Here is a 26,467-nt window from a genome sequence, read left to right as displayed (position 1 = left end):
CTGGTGCATGACCTTGGCTGGGCGAGTTTTAATTTATCTGTTTTTAGAGGGCACTACCAGGGGCTCTTCCCCGCACCCCAGCGCAGGGGCACAGGGAGCACCCCGGGCTAAACTGGCTGACAGCAAGCAATTGCCTTCTACCGGTAAGTACCCGTGACACTTCATTAACAATTAATTGAATTCCGTCTATCAGGAATACCGCCTTTAAGAGAAGACGAGAATGCACGCTCCACCGTGGTCTCCTCCAAGAGCCCCATCAAGAGGAGATGAGATGATCAAAAGCCCATCATAAATATAGTCTGTAGTAACTCGAGCTGACAGGCTGCCTCAAAGCAACGGCTGTTGGAAATAATATAAATGTATATTATATGTAAGCATATGTCACAGAAGAGAAAAGATATATTCGCTACTCAGATTCCAGATGGCACAACAATGTTCACAATCTTTTGAGATTTTATTCCAAAAGGTAAAGACGTTAACATTACAGTAAAAACAAACAGGACGATATGACATAATTTAAACAATTTAAAAATAACAGCAATTTTTTCCTGCCCAACTGCAATGTCTACAAAAACGATAACAAATGATTTGAACAATATAAAAAGTGATGCAAATAAACAATTGTATTTTTAAACTGTGATTCCTTAAAAATAACAAGTAACCTTCAGAGTCGACCCAGCAGAGGCACCAGTAGAGTGAATGTAGTGTTCTCTTCACTCAGATCCTCACAAGGACGACCTCATGTGAATTTATATGTGTGATTGTTAAGGTCAACAACGCTGTCATACCTATAAGATGTAATACCACTTCTGACAATCACATTTGCACAGATATATGCAAAAGTTTAAACACCTTCATCAAGTCAGCTTTCTGTCCCTGTTCCATCCCTCTGTCCTCTAAAGAAAACACACAAATATGGCATGTTCTGCTCATTTTAGAGCACAATTTCTATTCATTTGCTGAGTTTAACACATCACTGCTGTTGGAACTAAACCTTGCTCTTAAATCTCCATTTTTGGCATAATTTGAAAATGCCTGTGGCCTTTTACACGGAGTGTAAATTTTACGATTAATGGACCCAAATAAACGGCCCAAAATGACTCGGCTCCCCCGACTTAAATTTAAACGCATGTTTTTTTTCCTTTTCCTGTTACCAAGTTACCATTTTGGAGATACTAGATTTTGTTTAAACAGAAGCTATATTATATTATTATTTTTTATTATATTATATTAATAAAATAAAAATATAAAAAGTGCTGCAACTTTTGCACAGGCCACACTTCATATTTTCATCTACAATTTCATCTACAATGTAATTTGACCCAGGGTGCCCAAACTTTTGCATGCTACTATATCAAATACAACACTCTGTAGTAAAATCAATTTACAACTGTCTGTCTCCTAAAATCTAAAACCACATACATTTGAATTTAATAACATTTGAGACTTTTAATTTGCAAAATACAATGCAATTTCAGATAAATTAAGACTCTGAGGATAAACAGACGCCTGTAATACCATGGCGTGATAATTACATCACGGTTTTCTGAGGAGACTGTGGATGCTGTCAGTATTTAAAGGACACTGACCAACCGCATGGTCCATTAAGGGAGTGCGTTTAGTCCTGTTTAACTTGATTTAGTGAAGTGCAGTGTGGGAAACGCTGAATATAAAGCATGTTATTAATATTTATGATATATAATAAGTAATGTCTGTTCCAACTCATCCATCTACCCATCTATGTATACACACAGTAAGACAAAAGTCACAGGACAGGTAGGTATACACACACACACACACACACACACACACACACACACTTTTTTTAATATTAGGCATACTGTATAGAAGGATTGGGATTATTACCATTTTGCTCACTTCTACTGAAACTAATGATTTTTTTACTGTTTGAATATATGAAGTGCAGTAAAACGGGTTATGATGAACAGTGTAAAATATGGACACTGATTTAACACTGCAAACCTTAACATTTTAACTTTGGTAACATTATTTCAGTCAAATATTTTACATTATTCAACACACTCTTATCCAGAGAGACCTAAGGGATAGGTGAACATAAAACTGGGTGATATTTTAAAAATAATAAGATTATTATGGTACACAATATGCATCATATTTCCTTTTTTGTGAACAGCTGGGAACAGACAAACTGCACCAGCACCACGTTTAAAAAGGTTACGAAAAAAATATATATTTATTTCAATTCTCAAAAAAAAGCAATGAATTATGATAGACCTACCGGCAGAATAAAGGATTAACAGGCTGACATGCAATAAGCTGCTTGTTATTACGCACTTTATGCAAGTGTTGTACACTGCCTGCTGTTGTATACAGGCTCTCTAAGTGGCTCTTTAATTGATGCCCACAATCTGCTCAGAAAAGCCTGTCAAAATGTAATTTATCACAATAATGCTGACGTAGCAACATTAATATACTTGCCTCCGACACATGATGCACCCGTAGCTACTACAGTTCAAGAAATCATTAAACAGCAGAAATAAATGCAGTTCTTCCCAACAAGCTCAGTGAAAAGGATATGATTTGTAATCCAAGGTTTGAGTCAGCACTCCTGTTAGAATGAACTCCGCATTGTGCACATCTTTAAAAAAAAAAGACACATGGATTAGCAACATGGATCTCAACATAGTCCCAATAGAAAATAAGAACCTCCAGTTTCTTGTCCAGTCATAGTTCCAGACAAGTGTTTCTGTGGGTATTCTGATAAAGCAGGGGTCACCAATCTTATCCACAGAGGGCTGGTGTGGCTGCAGGCGTTCATTCCAATCAAGCAGAAGTACAACTAATTATTTAATCAGTTGGTCTCAACTGCTTAGTTGCATGAGGTGCTCCTGTTTGGTTGGCATGAAAACCTGCAGGCACAGACTGTATCCATGCAATCCAATCAATCAATCAAGTCAAATATTTTGCAGGACACATTTAACCAGGTCACATTACTGACTCAGAGGACAGTCAATGCCTGATAAGTTACCGCAATATTAGAATTTCATCCATATGATGCAGCTCTACTTTCATCTGCTCAGTCAGTCGCCTCATAATGAAAACTAACTACTGGAGTGTGAAAACAGTGAATTCGGGGGGCCTCCTTACCGATGTTCTTCAGAAAGTACTCGCGACACAGGTGCAAGTCATTGTCACATGAAATCAGGATGATCTCTGGCAGATTCTGTTACAGAAAACAATCAAAACGGCTGTTAGAGAAGCACAGCAACACAACACATAACAATTAATACATTTAAGCCTTTATACCAGAGCTTACTTATTTACTGACCTTAGACTTATTCATTAACTTCTACGAGACTAATAAACAAAATCACACACCGTTCAGGCATAATATTACGACTTGTTTATTCTTGTTTTTACACTCATTGTCCATTTAAAGCAGCACTGCTTTATCTTTAGCTCAGTCAATCAATCAATCGTTCATTTTTTGTGCATTTCTGGCAGGAAACTTTTCCTCAAAAGTAGAAGTTTCTTGTAAAATGTCTCTTAAATGTTCGACTTTTTAGGGGGTCACTCCTAAAAGTCACCTCTCATTTGCCAGATTATTGAACAAATTTTCCCGTTCCACCTTAAATGGTGCCTGAATGCAACTGCTGCACCACTTAAGGTGGAACAGGACGAATTGGAACGAGAAGCTGTTGACTTCTCAGTGTTTGTCAGTTTATCACTTCCGATTAAACGCATCGGAAAACCAGCTGCAGTGATAATGAACGCAAAGTCCATTAGTCGAATCCTATGATTCTTTAAACTGGCCATGGCAGAACAGCATGACATTTTTACGGCTATTCAAACACACTGTGGGTGATGAGCCCAGCTGTCAACCACGGGAACTTCATCATCGCTCATAAGATGCTGCCAAAGATGAAACTAAAGCTCCCGGAGTGACAGGCGTTCGCTGGCCGTCATGATTGTTCACCTCTGGACGAGCCACGTGAAGCTCTGCTCTTTTGCGCATGCGGGTTGGTTTAGGAGCTGATCTGTTCAGACTGATGTTGATCACATTTAAAATATGATGTGAACAGCCAAACAAAAAAAAAATCGGATTTGGTGAGAAAATCAGACTTGGGCCACTTTTACCTGCTGCATGAACGCAGCCCAAGAGTCATTTTCAAATGTACAAAAGCACATTAATACATGAAGTGACTGTATTTGATCCGTTGATGTCTCCTTGTTGTACATATGCCTAAGTAAGCCTCCAACTAGTGCAGCCATCACGTCTGACGCAAATACCAAGGCGGCCTCAGAAGATCGATACATAAACTCCATGGCTGAATGAGCACAGAGCAAGTTGGTGTTCGCGGGAGGAGGAGAGGGTGGGTTACCTTGTTTTGCTTGTGCTCCATGATCTTGCGGAAGGAAGGCTGTTTGGACAGCAGTTTCCCTCCAGCACTCTCCACGATGGCTTTCATGGTGCTGATGCTCGGACATATCCCCGGTGTTATGTAGAAGTACTTCCCCTGCGGAGACGGGAGTGAGATGTCTTTTAAAAATATATATGTATCTCTGTCAGCCAAAGTTCTCCACAACACCCAATTAAGTCATGTGTCAGTGTTGGAGCAGCGAAGGCTGGACCAGACCACTGCTCAGCACACAGCCGAGACTAGGAGAGGAAAAAGGGACGACAGTGATGGGAGAAGAGGGGAGGTGTGATAGGGGTTGCCATTCAGCGGCTGTTTTTTTTCTTTAATCCATGCGATTTCTTGAACCACCTTTCTCCACATTGTAACTTGCTAGAACTGTTTCATATTAAACTAGGATGAGACACGTTAAATAGTCCCTATTTCAAGTAATCCGGTCTTAATCTGGACCATCTCAATACAAGCTTTCCGAAACGTCTGAGCTCTGTTTCAATCCCGCATGTGAACAGTCACTTCAGAGCTTTTTATCGTTTGAGAAATATTAATAAAAGTTTGGCCTTTTCAGAGTGAAGCAGAGAAACTTGTTTGTGCATTTGTTAGAAGCAAAGTTAATTACTGTAATGCTCTTTGTTCTTCCTAAAAAAGCAATACACCCTCTAAACTTGTCCTATCAAAAACAAAAAGGTTCATATCACCCCTGCAGATACTGGCCTTCTGCAAATACCTTCTGTGGAATACAGAAAATGTGGATTATTATGCATCTAAACTATAGAACTCAATTCTCGTTTTTTAGGCAGTCAAGCAGAGTACACACTTGGAAAAAAAATAAACATGGATCTCTGTAATTTAGCTTTTCATTAAAATGTTTGATTCATATGATTTATATCTTTTTCCCCTTAATGTAATATTTGACCACCAGTACAAAATGAGCTCTATAAATAAAGCGTATTATTATTATTATTACTACTATTATTACTATTATTACGTAAGGGATGTTTAAAAAAAAAAAAAAAAAAGGATGTTTTTTTTTTAAATGGATGCGTTGCAAATTCAGCATGTAGTGATTCTGGAAAGGGCAGCTCAGTACAGCCAAAAGAACATTTAGTCTGGAAAAAAAAATGTTCTCTGTAGAGACCTGTGGAGTTCAGCAAGTGAAGGTATCCTTGAGATATACTATTCAAAAGGATTGCTTGATGAATAAATCCATTGAAGTGGAATTTAAACTTTAAAAATGTAAAACAATAAAATTGTATTGAGCTTGGTTTTGCTTGGGTCAGATTCCGTTAGTTCTTGGGTTGCACTTGGGTTAAGAATACAAAAAAAGCTGATTAAAGCTCTTTTATGACAGTGACATCGTGTGCATATGTGCATAAAATTAAGCTATGTACATTTTATTTTTATTGAAAAAGCAACACATGGATGTGAATTTGCTGTTCTCATCAGAAAGTGAGACAGATACCAATAAATTGTATATTGTGTAAAAAACTGAAGATGCACTGATTTTGGAATAGGCTTTTGTTATATTTATAACAAAGCTTGGTGTAGAGTTGTTACTGTCTAAATAAACTGTCAGATTTTACGAACATAAATATTTCCCAGATAAATGTACCTAAATTCAGATCCAAGGTGAACAGACTCGAGTCCGATAAGAGCGAAGGGGACTCTCCTTACCTTGAAGAGCGGAGCTGCGTGGGCTCTCTTCAGCGACTCCTCTAGACTGAAACAGAACAGCACCTCAGCCTCTGCATCACGCAGCATGAAGTTCTGTTCATCTGCAGACACACAGACAGACTTTGACAGAATGCCTCCTAACCTGGTTCACCAAAAGTTCACAAATCCATAGGCCTGTGCGCAGAGACTGCAACAGTCCCCAGTGACTGTGAAACCTCATTTACAGACGGTTTAAAAGCCATTGTTCATTTACTGATCCCATGCAAACCACAGAAACACACCAGAAGTCCCACACATGAACCTAATCGAACTCAAACAAATGTGATCTTAACAGTGTCCGTTTTTGGTTTGTAAGTAAAAATGTTCAAATGGCTTGAGCATTTCCTGCAGCTGTCGAACTCTCAGTGGTGCTACAGTGTTTGTGAAAAGACTGTGATGTTATGGTGAGATAACAGCACAGTTAGACGCCTCTCAACCAATCAGCTTGCATGGCCGGCACGAACTGCTGTATAAACTACATTTATTGTACCCAACACAGATGTGATACATCTAAAAACATGACTGTTGAGCTACACTCGGGGTAGGCAATCACACATCACAAAACTTTAGACACTTTCAGGACATGCAATACATATCAAACTAGATGTGATCAGTTAGAACAGACAAAAAAGAGCAAGTACAGTTACATTTAAGAATATCAAACCTCTATGGATACAATACATCTTATCCAATATTTCACATACTGCACTAAATTCAGGTAAACAAGGTCAGTGTACTGATGACACCATGATATACTAAAAGTCCATTGCGGCAAAATTTATCACAATAATAATAAACTACTGTCACACTCTCCAGCCTTTACACTAATCATATTAATAATTCTATTCTCCTAACAACATTAATTAAAAACATTTTAAAAAGTACATTCCTAGGACGCATGTTTTGCTTGATTCTCTCTTCCTCTCCCCCTACTGCGATTGGCTGGAGTGCCGTAATGATGCTTGCATCTGGTTGGCTGGTTGCGACTGCACGGAGTATTTCTTTGAAAGCTGCGCCTGCTGTCCTTGAGGCTTTCCTCCAGCTCGGCATGACGTTTGTTTCATGGCTAAGGCGTTGCAAATGTAATGGCTTAGCTTTACCCCTTGTTCTCTGCCCAGTTATCTGTACTGTTTAGCAATGAACTCATGATCTTTCTCTGCAACTTTCACTCTTATGCCGACCAGGGTGTAGGAGTAGGTGCCATTTCTTCTCACTTTAACGTTTTCTCCTGTTTTTGGTTTAGTCAGGGAGTCTGTATTTTTGTTTATTTTTGCATAGGTCAGTTAGTTCTCTAAAATTCCCAGCTAGCCTGGTTATTGTTTTGGTGCATACAGACTTTGCCGCTGTTCTGTGTTGCGTGCTTAAAACAGCAGCTAAAGAAAAGACAACACGACTTGGCCTGTTTAAACGTCACCTGGCTCCTTTCTGTCATTTTTATGACCATTACAAACCCCTAGAAAGGTTGTAACACCCCCCAGCTCGGTTTTACCCTTCACCAAAATTATTTTCTTGAGTTATGAGGCCAATGAGCCTGACCAGTAATAGAAACCTGCCAATTAGCACCTAATTCAGGAATAAACAGGCTATAAGCTTCCCTTATTTGTCAGCAACATTAGCTCCAAGAAGCAAGCGTCATGCCTTGGCTGACCGGGCCAAGTAGGAAATTGTGTAAATTAGATTTTTGGCCAAACCACCGTTTTAACAGAAGCACACAATTCCTGCACATCACTTCCAGCCAGACTCACCCACAAATTTCTGGCTCTTCCAGCTCTCCTGTAGCCACTCTGGAGTGACTATGTGTTTAACGACCGATATGGCTGTCAGGAACTTGACCGTACGTGTCACTTTGCTGGCCACCAGATGAGTGCACTTCTGCGCGCTGTCCGCTACTTCGCCGCCAAGTTCGTACAATCTCTGAAGGGGTGAGAGAGGAAGAGAGGAGGATAGAGAGAGACAGTGTTCAACACAGACAAACCGTGGAGGCTCCGTAAAGAGCACTTGTGCGAGTGTTATTTCAGATGAGAAACTGATTTTTCGCGGCTCTTGAACTCCACTTAAGCCTGCAGGCATTTATTCTCCCCCAAACGTGTTCATTTAGAGCAAACCTCTTCAGACATCTGGAACAGAAAAGGCAGCCTAACGAGCAGCCAAAGACCAGTTATATCCTCCTACATGCTCAACCAGAGCCAATTAGAGGTTCTACAGTAAAACGTGAGGATGCACAACAGGTTCACATACCTTTATGTACTGCTCGACCTGCAGTGGTTCAAAGCCAGTGAAGAAGACGTATGGCGTGGACTCCGGCGGCAGCTTTTTGGTTGGTGTGGGCAGCTCCTCTATTCTGTAGATGCACATAATGAATGTCGTCTTCCAGTGAGGACTCAATATTTTATTCCAATATCATGCTACTGTACAGTACCTGGGTCTCAACGAGTGTATGCAACTGTGAAAGTTTAGGCAGACTCATTTTTATATTTTAAGATTTGAACACAAACTGATGTGCATGAATGCAGATTTCTGAGCTGCTAATCTTAGGACTTATTATTTAGTAAATGCTGTAATTATGTAAGTTACTACTAGAACTATTATATAAGTTGTGCAGTTATGAGAGCAAGAAATTAATGTGTGAGCTACACACAGACCCTTATTGTTTAAGGGGGTGATTTAAATTAGAATTTTCTCACAATCCTAAACTGCTTATGTACAACAAATAGCAATAATCAAATATTCATAGCTTTCTCGTAAGCCATGTCTAATGTAGTCTGCTGAAAGTTAATGTTAATATAAATACACTGCAAATACTGTATTGAAAGTTGTTGCTTTAAAAGCTACGTACACGTTACCAGGCTGGCACAAATCCGATTTTTATGCCCTAATGTGACACAGACCTGATGTTTTCAGGGCTGTGCAGACACACTGATCTTTTCAAATCAGACCTAAACAAATGTTCCTCGATAAACAAATGACCATAATACGTTTGTGTCATTTGTTTAACTGGGTTCTCTTTATCTACTTTTAGGACTTCTGATGATGTTTTAAATCACATTTAGGCAGAAATATATAAAATTCTAAAGGGTTCACAAACTTCCAAGCACCACTGTATGTGGTCCTAGATCAGATACGTATCAGATTCGTAGCCATGCGACCTTAATGTGACGTTCAGATCGGAATTCATGTGATTTTTTTTCCTACTGCGCATCATTCAGCACTACCATGGCAGCCGCGGTTCGTTCACCTTAATGATTGATTGGAACCACTTAACTCATTTACCTAAATGAGTGTGAACCATCGTGTCTGAGATCAGATTTCAGCAAAAAATCTGATTTGAGAAATGAGGCTTGTAATGTGAACGTAACTAAAATCACTGCATTCACATTTTTTTCATGCTATTTTTAAAACGCTGCTTCTTTTCTTCACTGCAACTAGAACAGTTCGGAAATACGAAACAATGTGATGCTTATCGTGTATCGTGAAAATGTCTTGAAGCGTCATGATGTCATATTATTGGCAGTTCTAAATAGCAGCATTTAAATAAATGGTGGCTTTATAATTGACTTTTTTAATGTGTTATTAACTAAGTAACTTTGACATCCCTTAGAAACATGAATTTACTTAAAGGTGGCAAATCAAGGATCACTCTTTGTTCATCACAGAGTGATGACAGCACACCGACTTGGTGTGTTGTGCGATGAAACTACAAGAAATGACTTTTCTGTGACAAAATCTTGGTTATTCCGAAGAGAACAGCGTTTCTAAAACATGTTTCTATTTCTCACTGAATGACCCCATAATAACATTCTTTCAAGGGATAGGACGACACAGATGCCTGTACACTTGCACAGAACTCACTTGGGTTTCTTGGCCGGCGGCTGTGAGCTGCCTTCCGTCTGCTTCTGCTTCTGCTGCAGACGTAGGCTCTGAGCATGGAGACACCATAAACATTACAGTTACATTCAGAACTGAGAATTAATATATTACAATAAATACAGCGCTGTGAAAACATCTGAGAACCCCCATCACTTACTTAAATGACCATTAAGTACAAGTTAATTATTTATCAGTAGATGTTTCCGAGATTAGACAATCCACTTGCAAAAGAAGAGGAAAGATAAAAGAAAACTTTCTTCAAATTTGGAGCTAAAAACTGAAAATGAAAAGAAACAGAGAAAATGGGACGCCTAACAACCTGGCAGACCACCAAAACAGTCATACTCCACATGTTTCTGTTCATCCTTCCACTGTTAGAAAACAACTCGATGCTATGGGTCTGAAAGAATGTGTAGCTGTCGAGAAGCCATTACAGAGAAAAGGAAATCAAACAAAGAAGCTGCTGGTGTTCTCACAACAATCGACGGGTCCAGACCTCAACATCACTGGATGTTTGGGCTTGTTCTGATCGTGAGAAGCAGAAAATTCAACCAACTTCTAAGACTTAACTTAGGAGGTATGGAAAAACCTTTGAAAAACTAAAAGAAAGTCTCTTGAAAAGATTGGAAGCAAAGAATGAACACAGCCTAAAACATGTAATATTAATATTTCATATATTTAAAAGGTTTCATATTTTAAATGTTCATATTTAAATGTTAATATTAACGTAATATTATATTTAATAGTTTGGGCTAAAGTTAAATATGTTTTCTGCTTTTTTCCCCCTTAATGATAATAAGTAACTTGTACTGTAAATAAATGAAGGGTAGTCTCTGACCATTGCACAATACTGTGTATGTGATACTTTTTACTTTGGTCTGCAAATTGAGGCAAATATGATGATTTAGGCACCAAATACGTCTCGTCTAACAGACTACATGTTAGGAAAGAGTGAAACTGTTTAAATTAGGTAGGTAGGTATGCAGCCAAACCATCACTTTTAAAGTAAATTCATTTTCATCCAAGCTTAATGTGTGTCTGAAAAAGCTTGCATGTATCTGCTTATGTTATGAAGACAGTGTGAAACTGCCATTTAGAAAGATTCTGACTGGCTTCTTACCACCAACGCTTCTGGGGAGACCTTCACAGGATTCCGCCAAGCGCCTGCAGAGAAGGAGGAGACACACTGAGTCACCACATCAACCAACAAATGAGGCATAAGAAAATAACATATAAAGCTATAAGTCAGTGACTCCAGTGACTGGCCCCTGGGGAAAGACTCTGACACACGGAGCAAACTTATAATGTATTATTGATATATATTTACAGAACACACTGTAATTCAAATATACACGTTAGTACCACTTTACAATAAGATAATCCTTACTAAGAGTTAATGCTTTAAAACTAGTTCACTAAATGACTATTAAATAGGCCATTAAAACCTTAAAAAGTGTTATAACAAATAAAAAGAGCTACAATGATGATCTGATTTGTATAAATAATTAAATAAGCCCTTATTCTAGTTGCTAATAACTGATCCAAGTCCGCTTTCTACCAGTGGACATTAGCTCCAGTCCTGGGAGACCCTTTTCCAGAATCTTACCCAGTAGGTTCTGGACGAGGTGTGGGTTTGGCGCCAGAGGTTCGGGCATGTTAAACTGTGAGTATCTGCTGTGCTGGACCTGCCGCAAAGCCTCAAAGTTCCCCAGCAGGATGTCACACAACCACTGGGCGTTTACACACGGGATTCTCCACTCCTTCGCCTTCTCATACTTCAGTCCGCTTGGCCTGACCACAACACAAACATGTCTGATGAGCAAGGCAGCCTGATGCATCATGAGCACTTACACTTATATCACAGCTGTCAAACAAAAAACCTGAGAAGGAACATTTCATTTAATAAAAATTTAACAAACAAATTATGAAAAATGTTTTTCTATGTACGTAAATGTTTTTCACCCAAAAGCAATGAGACAATATAGCACATTTCACACACACAGTAAAATTTAGGGAGGGTTCACATGGAAAACTACTGTTATGCACTACTGCATAATATAAAGCATCCTAAAACTAATTTAAAATTCTCAACTTTGTAAATGAGCATCACGAAACAGCAAGTCAAAAAACTGATAATGCATCACGCGACTGCACTGAACATCATTTTAAATGGTCAGATCAACAGACTAGGAAATAAAACAGAGAATGGCTGAACAGGAGATCCCCCTACGCCAGAACAACAAACAAGCTTCTTAAAGCTGATGGTCTTTTACACTGAGAATGAAACTACGTATTGAAGAAATACAAGCTGCTACTTTGGTGAACCAGTGGAAATGTGCAGAAATGTAGGTTTAAATATAAAATATTTATCGACTCCAATCGCAGAGTCTTTGTACATTTAACTGGGGGAAGATCTTTTAATCTTCCGACTGTGTTTTCCAAGTGAAACCAAGTCACGTCTTCGTTTAAAGGAGCTCAGAGAACATATAATTATTTTCTTTTCAATTTTATTCCAGTGCACTCACTATGGTTCATGAACAATGCTCCTCATTTTTCAGTTTCTACTGCTCTAAACTAAAGCCTTGGATACACTACACGACTTTTAAAGTCTGAACAGACTATAAGAGTGGTGTCTTATATAACTTGGCGTCTAACACTATCCGACTAGGTTTTTTTTTTTTTTGGGCAAAACACACTAAACGATTAGGGATCACACCCTATTCAACTTTTCAGCTGCTGCTGAACTGAATGGGTCTCAATGAACTCACACAAACTCTCACGTTCTCGCTTTTTTTTTTTTAGTTTTAAATGTACATAAACTCTGTTATGCCTTAAACTCAGCTCATTAAAAAGCTTCGCTCCACACGTGAGACTCTTCTCTCTACTGTTTTTGCTTACTTGTTGTATTTTCTTCTTTCATGCTCTCATTTTCTCACTGGCTTTTACAGGAGTCGGGTTACATTGAGTCGTCAACCAATTTACACTAGATTTCGCTCACAGTCGGGTCAATAAAATCAAACGTTTGATATGCTGACTCGTCTGAAATGCGATCAGAAGGCAAAAATATCGGAGTCTGTGCCCCACACACTACTCGATGCTCTCTCCAGCTGTCGAATCCGAATCAGACCCAAAACTCTTCAGACTAAAGGCAAAAAGCACAGACTCGGTCAGACTGAGAACTGCGGCTAAAATTGGGGTAAAAGTCGTGCAGCGTAACCCTGGCTTTAAAATACACAGGTGATGGAGAAGGCCGAAGTGAATAAATGAGTAAAGATCTTACTCTTTGCAGATGAGAATAGTGTTGCTGCGACACAGATAGCCTGTATAGCGAGCTCCTGCTAAGTAGGCCATGAGCTTCAAATCATCTCGATCGCTGTCCACAAATCCAGTCACTGAAATGATCTAAAAATAACAGCAAAAATAACATCACATAATATTACCCAGAGAGCCATGCAATGGTCATCAGTTCATTATCAAGCTCTCAGCAAGGTAAATCGCATACCAAGACAGGTTTCTGAAGGTGGCTTCTTTAGTATTACACTGCTACACAGTATGGTACATTACTAACATGAGATGTTTAAGTCTGAGGCAAGTATGGGATGAACCACTCAAGGGCACTTCAGTCATGGACCGTCAAGCCGAGAGAATCGAACCAGCGACCTTCCGCTCACAGGCCTGGTTCCCTAACCTCGAGCCCATGACTGCCCCAAAACGCCTAGTAAAAACTAGCATTTTTCATACGTGCTGAGAGCAGGGCTTGGCTCCTGGGGGGAAGCTGAAGGGCAAGTGGAGGGTTCGGTGAGGAGGAACCATCCTCTTCTTCTTCAGAATGGTGTTGAGCCAATGAGCCGTCACACAGCGCTTCCCCTCCCTCAAAGCCTACAGAGGTAAACCATGTACAGCACATTAGGTCACTAGAACATTATGCACCTGTTGACTCTTATGAACGGCAGGACACAAGGCATCAACGGTCCAACAAGGTGTCTTAAAATAAGCATTAGAGCCGTGAGCCTCTGACCTCACTCTGATTCAATCAAACACCAAACATAACTGCTCCGTTGTTTAATTCCTGCTCCGTTTTCACTGGGAATAAATGGCATTCGGTAAAGCTACTTGACAGTGAGCCTGATGACCATGACCGCCACGTTACTTCAGCAGAGAAAAATGTATTTGTACGTCAGATATTGGATGTCGGCTCGCCTTGAGAGAACTGCGTGGGTGGTGTTTCGGTTGCGGGTGGTGGGACACATTTCCAATTTTCCGTGGGACAGACTCACGCAGAACTCCCTTTCAAATTACATCAATTTGGATCTTAACCTCTTATTCATCAGGGTATATTTTGGTTTGTCCATCTGAATTTTCATGACCAAATCATAAGGCCAATTATTGAGTAACTGCATGAAATAAATGCAAAATTTAATTTTACTTATTTATTTATTTTTGTAAAAGTTCCCCTAAAATGAACAGAAAGTGTGTTTTATGATCACACATATCACTATATGCTTACAATTTACTGCTGAAAGCCAAAACTCTGCTTCTTCTGTTATAAGGGTTTAAAATGACGATGTGTGTTTTGGAACCACCCTTGGTCTCAAGGAGTTAAAAAAGGTTAAAGAACAGATATCAGGTTAAGGAAAAGAAAACACTTTGCTCGAAATTAAAGTCTGACTTTAGATTTACTATTTAGGTGATAAAAGACCAAAAAAAAAAAAAAAAAAAAAAAAAAAACACTCAAAAAAACAGAAAGAATTTCGCAGTGCGCAGAGGAACACGTGTAAACAAGTGTAAACACGTTTTGATAAGTAAAAATTTCAATCACATTCTCAACACCACATCATGGCAACGTGCGAAAGATAAGACGCTCGTGTTTCGTAGCAAAGCGTAACATAATATACATACACAGAAACTCATAAATGAAACCAGAATGCTCAGATTTTACCGTCCTGTTAATACAAAAACAGCATTTCACTAAATTATTAGCCTGTACATTTTCTGTCGTTCCCCATGATGAATTGTCACGAATCCCCAAATATGGATTTTAATATCTGAACAATGGCACCTCAGATGGTTCCCCAAGTTCTGAAACATGGCATGACAAACTGGGGGCTGTGGCCACCGAAAAATCTCAGAAGTGGTTTCCCTACTTTGCAAGTGCATTAAATCCGCTTCTGTCGTATCTAAAAAAAGTAGAACTAGTTAAAAAAATGGTAGATTATTAAATATTATTAAAATGAGACAAGCTAATAAGCCATCAGGTAATCAATGGCAAGTAAAATGGACAAGTTTCTGGTCCTGGTTTGTTACGTACAACTTCTGAACTGTGGCCGTTTAGGTGTTATTATGCATCAGTGCACTTTTAAAAAATATGATGCAAGATATTAATGAAGCAAATGTTTACATCAAAGAAGAGCAAAGGCTATTCTTACCTGTAGGTACATGCTGCTGACTTGACTTTCACACAGCAAGTGAGTGCAGCGATTCAAAGCAGAGTCGACAGAGCCTCCATATGCCTGAATTATCTAGGTTTGAGAGAAATGTGGTTACTGATCATTATTACATTATTAGAACTCACCAGCAAGGTTTAAAAAAAATCTTAGGTGGTTTATTTGCCCTAATGCTAAAGTGGTCACTCAAGACTGGAGCTGGGCACCTTCAGATTTCAGATAACCTCCCTTTAACCTGTTTTTAAGGAATGGTTTAGTGAAAAAACAAAAGTTAGACAATTTTCCACTTCATGCTCGCATGCACTCAGGCCAGAAACACATCTAGCATCCAAATTTTACTTCTTCAGTTTAAAAGTGAGCCATGTTACCTTTCAAGCACAACAAAGATGAGAAGCCAATAGTCACCCAAACCACTCCTATAAATATACGCACAGTCCACCTTTTAATCCATCTGACAGTTCACGCGTGTCATGGGGACATGGGCTTTACATTACGTTCGTGATTTCTATTTCTATTTTTAAACAAAGATACAGTTACAGTTTCCTAAATTTTTCGATTTACCAGGGGAAATATAACCTAATAGCGCAAAGCTTTTTACTTGGCAGTAAGGCACAATACATTAAGGCTCAAGTCTGAAATGGAGCTTAATTTTCAGATAACAATCACTTTTAAATCACAACACAAAATACGATTTAAAAAATAATGAATTCAATATTTCCCCCTCATTGTTCAGCCCTAATCCCTGCTGTTTGAAACGGCTGACTGTACCGTTTAGCCGCAAATGGCTGTGCATCTCACAGTAAGATGTACCGTGCACTAAACAATATGAGGAGAGAAGTTGAGAGAAGCTCTAGGGACGGATTTTTAAAAATTATTGACTCTTGGCTACATTATCCTCATAGATCCAGTTTAAAACTGAAGAAGCAACACGGACACCTAATCACGTGAGCTAAATGGAAAATTAACACAATTCTGCATCTGTTTGACCTGCCAGACGACACAGCTTACCCGCTTCCATGTAGCCAGTAACTGCTTATCAGCCATTTGCTCTGGATAGTCGGCAATGGCGAAGACACAGCCGACCAAAAAGCCTTCTTCTGGAACTGAACAAAACAGATGACGATATAAATATTAAAGACATGCCTCCACTGAATTGGCAAAATGACAATTATGCAATTGTCTAGATGTAAACAAAATCATTCAAAGTGATTTGGTGTGAAATGCGCCTTTCTAGCGAAATTTACAGAGTGAAAATCGTTCACCATTGTAGTGCTAAGAACCAGATGTCATTCTGGCTACCTTCACACAGCACGGCAGTAAAAGTGGCCCAAATCTGATTTTCTCACCAAATTACCTTTTAAATGTGATCTGTATGCGACATCAGTCTGAACAGAGAACAGAGCTTCACACGGCTCGTCCAGATGTAAACAATCATGAACGCCTGTCGCTCCCAGAGGTTCAGTTTCATGGAGCAATCTCAGGAGCAATCACGAAGTTCCAGTGGTTGACAGCTGGGCTCATCACCCACATGTAAGAGTTCACAAAACGGAGCGTTATTCGGTCACGACCACTTCTTCGGCTCGTGTCCTCGGATTCTCTGAACTGTTCTTTGACTCTGCAGCCTCAGTCTCCTCCGGCCGCGTTCGGCCGTTTCGTTCGAAACCTCTTTGAACTCAGAGCAGTCACGAGGAGTGTCTTCTCATTTTTTGGTACTGAAACATCAGCCTAAATGTTTAGGAGTCTCAGTAGCGTAAAATCATGAACAGTAATAATTTATACTAAAAATATGTTTTGGGTCAAAACTTTGACAAAATAATGTCTCAGGCAAAGCATTCATAACCAATTTGTGTAATAACTTAACAGAATGTAGTTTTTACAGCCACTACGTGCTTCAGATGTCCGGTTCCTATGATAATGGTGAACGACTGACTCTAAATTTCTCTAGAAAGGCGCCTTTCACATCGAACCACTGAATGATTGCGTTCGTATTTAAACCACCGAATGACTGTAATTTCGCAAAATCGCTGGAGTTCCCCTTTAAACTCCAGTATATGAACACAGCAGCAAACAGAGTTCAAACTGAAATCCCGGTCTCTTTTGTTTTGGTACAGTCATGCACAACAACGACTGTCCATGAATGAATGACACTCTAGCCAGAGGGCATCATCAATGGGGGCCAGCAGATGTACTTACTGTCTTGCCCTGGCTCATGCCCAAACAGCTGGTGCAACTGCACAGGCTGCAGCGTCGTCTGCTGCTGATGCTGCAGGGCCTCAGTGTTGTGATGCGGCAGCTGTGGCTGGCTTTGCATCTGCTGCTGTTGCTGCTGCTGCTGCTGCTGTTGCTGCAGGTGTTGTTGCTGCTGCAGCTGCTGTAGGTGTTGTTGTTGGAGCTGCTGCTGTTGTTGCTGCTGCAGGAAATGCTGCTGCTGTTGCTGCAAATGTTGCTGGTGCATCTGCTGCTGATTTTGCTGTTGTTGCTGTTGCTGTTGCTGCTGCTGCTGCTGCAACTGCAGCTGGACCCTGTGCTGCTGCATCTGCTGCAACTGCTGCAATGCATGCTGCTGCTGCAGCTGCTGCTGCTGCTGCTGCAACGGCTGCCGCAGCAACTGCGGCCGCAACTGCTGCAGGAAGGTGTGCTGTTGTTGCTGCTGCTGCTGCTGCTGATGTTGCTGCGAATACATTTGTTGGTGCATCTGCTGCTGAAGGAACTGATGCTGTTGTTGGGGCATCTGAGGGAATCCTTGCTGCTGCTGCTGCTGCTGCTGCTGCTGTTGCTGATGGTGTATTTGCATGCTCTGCTGTTGCAGATGCATCATGGGATGCTGCTGTAGCATTGGCTGTGCATGCTGTTGCTGCTGCTGTTGCGGAGGGATTTGATGTGCTTGTTGCTGCTGTTGTTGCTGCTGTTGTTGTTGCTGTTGTTGTTGCTGCTGCTGCTGCTGCTGCTGGTGCTGTTGCAGTAACTGCTGCTGTGCTTCGGGAGTGAGCTGTTGTTGATGAGGAGGCTTCACAGAGTTGAAGAGCACCTGGTTGGGCACACCAGACTGGACCTGACCGCCCTGCTGCTCCATGCCTTTAGCAGAGGTAGACAGAGTCTGAAGGATCTGTAATTAAGAAAATATCATCAGACACTATAAAGTATCAGTACTTACGCATTAAAGTCTTCTGTTAGTTTCACAGTAGTTACTGTAAATATCAGTTAAATACTCGTCTTACGTGAGTGACGTTGGGCGGGCGATTGACCTGCTGCGGCTCGCTACTGTTGGTTATGTTTCGCAGTGGTCGGGCCGCTGCATTCCATCCACCGATCATCTCTGGACGCTCTGCTCCCGGGGGGACGCCAGGCCCACCTGCACCCCCCAACCGGGCATCCGCAGGGCCCACTGGGCCCGGTACAGGTGGTACATTGGCACAAAGGTTGATGAGGCCCGTGTCCTTGCCGGGCTGCAGACGACGCTTGGCCGTGCCAGGCTGAGGCACCTCGGCCGGAGTCCAGTTCAGGTTCCGCTCCTCCTTTTCTGGGCTGGAATCATCAGAGTCATCAAACATGAGCTCTGCCCTGCGGCCAGGCTTGGGGGAAGGTGAGCGGGTGTGGCGTCTGGAGGGCGTGGCCTCACGGGAGGAGGTCGGGCTAGAGCGCCTGCTACGAGAGCTGCCCTCGGAGCTGCGCTCATTTTCATAGTCGCTCCCTTCTTCCTCTTCCTCCTCCTCCTCTTCCTCGTGGTAAGTGAGTCGCGGGTGGTACAGAGCCTCATCCTTTCTTTCTTTCTCTTTGACGGAGTCTATTATCCACTCAGGGGTGACTATTTTAATGCTGCTGTGTCTCAAAGCACATTCGTACTTTGCCTGGGGGGAAAGAAAATGTGCTTATTTAAAAACGTCACTGATCTTTTGACATGCCTTCCCTTTTGAATCCCATTCAGCATTAATGCTGCTGGTCATCATTATGTAAATCATGTTGGGTCAATCATGGAAATACAAACATCCATAATTGCAGCTAGACTAACATAGCTAGCTATTATTTCTACCATCCTACTGAAAAATCTGATAGCTACCCGGAATCAGCTAGAACAAAAACTGGCACCCAACCATCATTAGCAAGTCAAGGCATAATGAAAATGTGATGTTGGTTTTAAGCCACCCAATCGCAAGTGACTTAAGCCCTGTGGCTCAAATATGTAGAGATGTCCTGAGAATGTAGGTTTTTTTGCCTGCATTTTTGCCTCCTGTCCAAAATAAAAGATGGAAATGGTATTTTCAGTCTTTGAAAACAGAGCTTTTTTTTTTTTTTTTTTTTTCTCCTGTGTGGAGATTTTGGAAAACACATCCAGTGTTTACATTCAGCACATGCGCCAAAACCTGTGGTTTTTCTCAGCGAACTTCAGGGTAATCAACATTAGTTGTTTCATGTTGGTTTCCAATAAATCTGCATTGGGCTAAGGTTATATTTTAAGCTTAAGACTAAAATAAACTGGTTTGAATGCACAGAGATTCACAGGGTAAATAAAACACTACCTGTGTAAACTAACGGGTTGTGTAGACATATAGCTCAGTTAACTTACCCCTAATAGGGGCTTTAGGTGTACACTTACATTACATGCACAGGAAAAAAAAAAAAAAAAAACTTTACCTTAAGCAGGCTTAAATTAAGCATAATATTAGGCTTTTCACTAAAACAAACGAGTTTTTGAACGCATCCTTGCTGAAAGAAACCATTAAGGGGGTTTTTTTTGGTTTCTGATGGTCTTGTAAAGTGTTTTGCTGATGGTTTAATCGGTATCCAACGGCTGATTCGTATACTAGTGACTTTTTTCTGGTACGATGCATGGCGACATATACAACCAGCACAAACAGTGACCGTTCACATCAGAGATGTTATAAATGAGGAGACCAACCACTGGATGAAATATGAATGTGACGCTCAACTTTCCTATAAGGACTTTGTTTACATGACACAACTGCACTTTCCTACTGCGCATGCGTTCCACTGGAGTGAACCTGTGGGTGTAAATCTGCGGCTCTGCAGCTCTGAAGCCAGACGTTACTGGGAACTCTAACATCTGGCTGACAACTGGGCTGCATCTGTGTGCTCAGCGATTTGAGAGTTTAGTTTTAGTTTAATATTACACTGATGTGTCAGAATCTACACCACTCATTTCTGTAAAGTACTGTAAAATATTTAAAATGGCTCAATCACTCAAACAATATGGGACTTGATTATAAACCAGATTAATACAGATTTGATAATTTAATAGGAATGCAAACCTGGAAAAACTTTAGCTGATCAGGCCTGTTTCGGCATTTCGAAGACAACGGCGCAGGTCTGACAACGTACATAACACCACAAAGTGGAAGATGTGTTTAGTGATTTTATGCTTTTATTTTCTGGCAGGAATCAGAATTTAGACCTGCGTGAGACACTGAATAAAGAGATTCTGCTGGCCTGTGTTTAGTCAATTAAGCCTTGTGACTAAAGCGCTCAGCATACTTCTTGCGAAACGAAATTCTTGAGGGTTGTGGGAAGCCAAAAGCACCTTTGCCACCTTACAAGCTAGAAAAGTTTGAGGTTTCGTTCTGCTTGCTTACGAAGTATTCAATATGCATGCCGTTGTTCCGAACACTCGATTCCAACTTAATACTACACTGATCTGGAGAACACCAGTTTAATCAGAACTTAAATGTACTCCAGCTACCTGGTTCCTGATGAGAAGACGTTATATGGCTGATCTAAAAGAAAAGCTGTAGAGTAGAACCACCTTTGATGACCATAAAGACAACGTACACAGGAAACGTCACACTGGACACTGTAAAACCTTCGACCAATCAAGTCCACAAAGGGCATCAACACCAAAGACAGGGCTAATAAACAGCCCCCCCCCCCCCCCCACCCCCCCAATCCAATAGCACAAAGGCTGCACACACACTGCCAGCAGACGACCGGCTGTTAAACCAAGAAAACAGCCCTGTTAAAGGAACTCACTGGCCATAAAACCGAACCAAGAAAACGTTCAGCACTCACCGCCGATCAGGCCGAATCTAAATGCAAATGGAAAACATTGGTTATAAACTCCAGTCAGAGAAGACAAATAGATGCTTTTACCCCCTTAGGTTCAGGGACCACCAGATGTGTGCATTTCTTGTTGAAATTCAGTTGACATTCGCCTCCATAAAACGTAACGAAGGCCCACAGGGTGCTGAGGTCTTCTGCCAACTTTAAATCAAATACAAAATGAGTGAAAGTCATTTAAATGCTTAAAAAGCACGATGATAAACGGATGTATTCCCGAGGCAGACAGCAAAAACTTACGTGAGGTAAACACGTGCGGACGCCAAAGAACAGCTGCCCAGATTCTGGTGAAAATCCGGTAACCCTGATTGTTTTTTAATGGTCAAGGCGACAAGTGTATAAATGAAATGAACACATGTAAAGCTTGACTTACAAATTCAGAGCTTTTTCTACTTCAGACTTGAGCACAGCTACAACACTGCAAAATCAGAGATCACTCATTTCATTTCCAGTTTATTCCTTTTTTAACGTTAGGAAAAAAAACAGGACACGTAGGCAATTTTGCGCTGCTGAGACTCCTAAATATTTAGGCTGATGTTTCTGTACAAAAAAAATTAGAAGACTCATCCCAACCATCAGACAGAGGCTGCAGAGGACAAGAACCAAAGAAGTGGCCGTGGCAGAATAACACGCCCTTTTTACGGTGGATTTGAACACGTTGTCAGTGATGAGCCCAACTGTCAACCACTGGCCGTTATGACTGTTTACCTCTGGATGAGCCACGTGAAGCACTGTTCAGATCAGAAGCTGACCTCTTCAGACTGATGTCGCATACAGATTACATTTAAAAAGACGATGTGAACAGCCAAACAAAAAAAAATCGGATTTGGTGGGGAAATCAGATTTGGGCCACTTTTACCTGCTTATCTGTGTGAACTCCAGTCATATTTAACAGAAAACACACAGACGCTTCAACAACTAAACGTAATATCAAGTACTTCAGCATTCACTGTGTCCTCTCTTTTTTTTTTTTGAGCTTCTGTTCTTCTAAGAAATCTGCAGAGATCTGTTCAGTTCAGTTCTAAAAGTTGTTTCCTGCTTCTAAATAATCCCAAGCGAACTGAATAATGTCGAGGTCTGGTCTCTGGGGTGGTCAGTCCATTGTTCTGAGAACATCAGCAGCTTCTTTATTTGTAAAATCCTCATTTTGTCTACATCCTTTCAGACCCATAGCGCCCAAGGATGGACAGAAACACCTGTGGATGTTTTCAGATCTGAAGCAGCTGAAAAGTAAATACGTGCTCTCTGACTTTTGCACAGTACGGTACATCTCTCCACAAATAAAGTGGTTGTATAATCCCTTAAGCTTAGTTATTCTTCCTTAGGCTTATTATTCAGCAACTACTATAAACTATTTGGTAACTACTATGAAACTAATATGTATCTTACATAGCTATGGAGGAATGGAAGACCCTGGCTGCTCAAAGGGTTAAGTTTAGGAGAAAGCTGAAGTTTATATTTTAAAATGTTGCTGGAAACTCCAGCTATTTAAGAAGGATACGGTAGCAAGTCTCCACATCTTACGGACAGTATCACCCAGCTGGGCTGAAACACAAAACATCAAAACAGGGTTAACACAACGATTTGAAAAACCTTCCGTATATACACACCAGGGAGGTACAGTTATATCATTTGTTAATCACTACTGCAATCATGCAAAAGAAGCCCCTTACAAAACATTTCTCAATGTGTCCAATGAGAATCCCAACCACGGGCCTATCAGAATGTCTTTCATATGAATCAAAACAGTCATTCAATTCAACAATAACATCATGAACACCTCCTCGTTTCTACGCTCACTGTCCACTTTATCGGCTCCACTTACTGTATAGCTGCACTCTGTAGTTCTACAGTTACAGACTGTAGTCCATCTGTTTCTCTGATACTCTATTACCCTGTTCAGTGGTCAGGACCCCCATGGACCCTCACAGAGCAGGTACTATTTGGGTGGTGGACCTGTTGGTGGTGTGTTAGTGTGTGTTGCGCTGGTCTGAGTGGACCAGACACAGCAGTGCTGCTAGAGTTTTTAAACACCTCAGTGATGCTGCTGGACTGAGAATAGTCCACCAATGAAATATATCCAGCCAGCAGAGTCCTGTGGGCAGCGTCCTGTGACCACTGATGAAGGACTAGAGGATGACCAACACAAACTGTGCAGCAGCAGATGAGCTGTCGTCTCTGACCTTACATCTACAAGGTGGACAGACAAGGTAGGAGTGTCTAATAGAGTGGACAGTGAGTGGACACAGTATTTAAAAACTCCAGCAGCACTGCTGTGTCTGATCCAGTCAGACCAGCACAACACACACTAACAAGAAACCACCACCATGTCAGTGTCACTGCAGTGCTGAGATTGATCCACCACCGAAATAATACCTGCTCTGTGGGGGTCCATGGGGGTCCTGACCACCGAACAGATGCACTACAGTCTGTAACTGTAGAATTTTGACCCCTTTAAACCATCCGTAGCAGTGTAGGCTAAATAACAGGCACTTGCATGTGATTTGCAAGGATTTAAAAAGTTTTAAATGTTCACACTGACACTGTTTTGTAAAAGTAAAACATTTTTCGTTACGGTCAAAAGACAAAGGCTACACAAAATAATGCAAATAATCATGATCAATTATTTTAATCACGACAGCCCTGGCAGCAATACAATAGCAACATGATATTTCATCCATACTGTGCAACCTTAATACACACACAGTGACGAGATGTTGTGAAGCATCATGAAATTTACACATCTGGCCAACTTAAATGCAAACTGTGGTTTATGCACAGGTGCTTTTGTATGCCAGCGTGCAAAAATGCCACCTGTGCCACCGTACATGTAATGACGCTTACCTTCACAACAGGCAGGTCAAACACCTCCCGTGACTCGCCAACCTCCGGATTGTCTCCATCTTCTGCAATAATGTGGGTGGCGAGGGCATTGTAGGACACTTCTTTACCCTTCCCTGCTTTTAGCAACTGCACCACCTAAACTTGTGCAGACAACATTGGACTCAGTATAAGCTTTCTGAACTGTACAACGTCAGAGGAAAAAATGACACATAATATCCATTAAAGAGAAAGTGTCAGGGCAGAGAATAAGAGAAAGGACTTTGACCAAAAGGCTTTTGTCCTCAGACTGACCAACAGCCCAATACCCATGCTTTCCATTTTTGTGAAGAAAAAATTTGCTTCATTAATTGATTAATTGACCCTTATTAGTCCCACAACAGGGAAATTTTACCTCCGCATTTAACCCATCCGTGAAGTGAAACACCACATACACACTAGTGAGCACACACACACTAAGGGGCAGTGAGCACACTTGCCCGGAGCGGTGGGCAGCCCAATCCACAGCGCCCGGTAGCAATTGGGGGTTAGGTGTCTTGCTCAAGGACACCTCAGTCATGCGCTGTCAGCTCTGGGGATCAAACCAGCGACCTTCCGGTCACGAGGCTGGTTCCCTAACCTCCAGCCCACGACCGCCCCAGGGTTCATCGGACCCTGCCTTCAAAAATAAATAGCAGCCAGTATGTCAATGTGGTCTTAAAGGGGAACTGATTTTCCAAAGAATCGCATAATTAAAAGCCTGAGATTCAGAGTGGTCTGACGTGAAATACTCTGTCCTAGTGAAACCTACAGTTAGAACTGCTCACACTGGCGGAGACAGAAACCAGATGTCCACCTCTAAAAGCTCCCTCACAGAACAGTTACGAATACGTCGCTTGACATCCGAGACATCATTTAATGACAGTTCTGTGATCCCCTCATGGCGGAGGGGCCAAACACAGGACGTTGTAAGGCAAAATAGTCCTCATAGAAAATCTTCAACATCACATACAAACACCCAGAAGACCCGTGTAGGTTCACTGGTGGTTTTGGACAGTAAACAAATTTGCATAAATCTATATTCGCACTGCAGACATGACGTGACCCCCTGGTTCCTAAACTATCACCACCACTGCAAAGCAGTCAGAGTCTGCAGGTTAGCCAAACTTGGGTATGCCAAGTTTCTCCAACGTTGACTAGATTTCCACATGAAACCACTTTGAATGCGGCTGATTACATCTCGCGGACTGAACGTTTAGTGGAATCCCCCTTGGAGCTGCTGAAAACAGCAACATCAGCCAGGTTGGTGGAACCCGAGGGGTCAGCTCAGCCTTTCACAGCACAGCTGGACAGCCAGTCAACTACTGCAGCGTTAGCCAGCTGTCTGTGACGGTGATCAATACACAGATCATCGTATTGATCATCATACGGCCACGCAGCCACAGGAAAGAAGCGCAGAGCGGTATAAAAGGCTGTGTTTACATATTCGCGAGCTAGCTGAGCTAGCCAAGCAGCTAACACTGCCCATGAAGGGGGAGGCCGGGTAGCTGTCCTCAGGGCAACTTAATTAAGCATAAAATTATGGTTTAACCGGTTAACCGAGCTTATATCTGTACGGCTCGGCGAACGAGACGCGGTTATTCGAGCCCTTTCTGAGAAGCGCCGCTCGCCGAACGCGGCTGGCTGGCTAGCTCTGTTATGCTAACGCTACCTCGGCTAACTAGCATCGAAACGCCAGAAAACTTTCACCTTTTGCTCAATATCGCCGACCACGTAGAACTTCACGTCCTTGAAAAGCTCGTCGGGAACCTTTAGCTCTTCCTCCGACATCGTTCTGGACACGATTGGGCGATTTAGAGTGGACTAGAGGAGATAAAAGTGGGCATTATTCGGTCGGGTCAGTCGCCAGCCTAGGACAGACGGAGCCAAGCCAGAGCGCCAAAGCCGAGCCGGCGGACCTGCTATTCCTCCACAGGGGGACACGAACTGCTCAACTCCTGTTTGTTGACATATTTACGTGAAAGTAGCACGATTTGTTTCCACATTCATCTAGAAAATCAAGCCAGAATGAGGAGGAAGTAAGTGGAACACAAATGTATTTGTGTTCTGGGCAAAATGATGAAAACATAAGTTTGTGTCACCCCTCTTCAAGCGTGA

The 26,467-nt window shown here is 41.5% G+C and overlaps 1 protein-coding gene across 2 annotated transcripts; it reads right to left on the bottom strand.

Annotated features, from left to right (window-relative positions):
• Positions 1–442: 442 nt before the first annotated feature.
• paxip1 (PAX interacting (with transcription-activation domain) protein 1) lies at positions 443–26,449 on the bottom strand. 2 transcript variants are annotated; one of them, XM_037531231.1, is made up of 21 exons: positions 26,060–26,448; positions 24,335–24,469; positions 22,992–23,035; positions 21,731–21,794; positions 21,524–21,634; positions 18,640–19,269; positions 17,615–18,527; positions 16,430–16,524; positions 15,404–15,496; positions 13,719–13,856; positions 13,258–13,379; positions 11,584–11,768; positions 11,098–11,141; positions 9,960–10,027; positions 8,349–8,451; positions 7,856–8,024; positions 6,072–6,172; positions 4,365–4,499; positions 3,130–3,205; positions 2,560–2,620; positions 443–755 (listed from the first exon to the last, which is right to left on the bottom strand). In XM_037531231.1, exons 1-21 carry the CDS (start codon positions 26,138–26,140, stop codon positions 740–742), a joined length of 3,384 nt encoding a protein of 1,127 aa, XP_037387128.1. In that variant the 5' UTR covers positions 26,141–26,448; the 3' UTR covers positions 443–739. The 2 variants fall into 2 exon arrangements, with proteins under 2 accessions (XP_037387128.1, XP_037387129.1); XM_037531232.1 differs by lacking the exon at positions 443–755 and having other exon boundaries at positions 2,529–2,620; positions 26,060–26,449.
• Between the last annotated feature and the right edge of the window lie 18 nt (positions 26,450–26,467).

Source organism: Pygocentrus nattereri, chromosome 19 (genome assembly GCF_015220715.1).
Source record: "Pygocentrus nattereri isolate fPygNat1 chromosome 19, fPygNat1.pri, whole genome shotgun sequence".
Lineage (NCBI taxonomy): Eukaryota > Metazoa > Chordata > Actinopteri > Characiformes > Serrasalmidae > Pygocentrus > Pygocentrus nattereri.
This window is presented reverse-complemented; position numbering and strand designations above follow the sequence as displayed.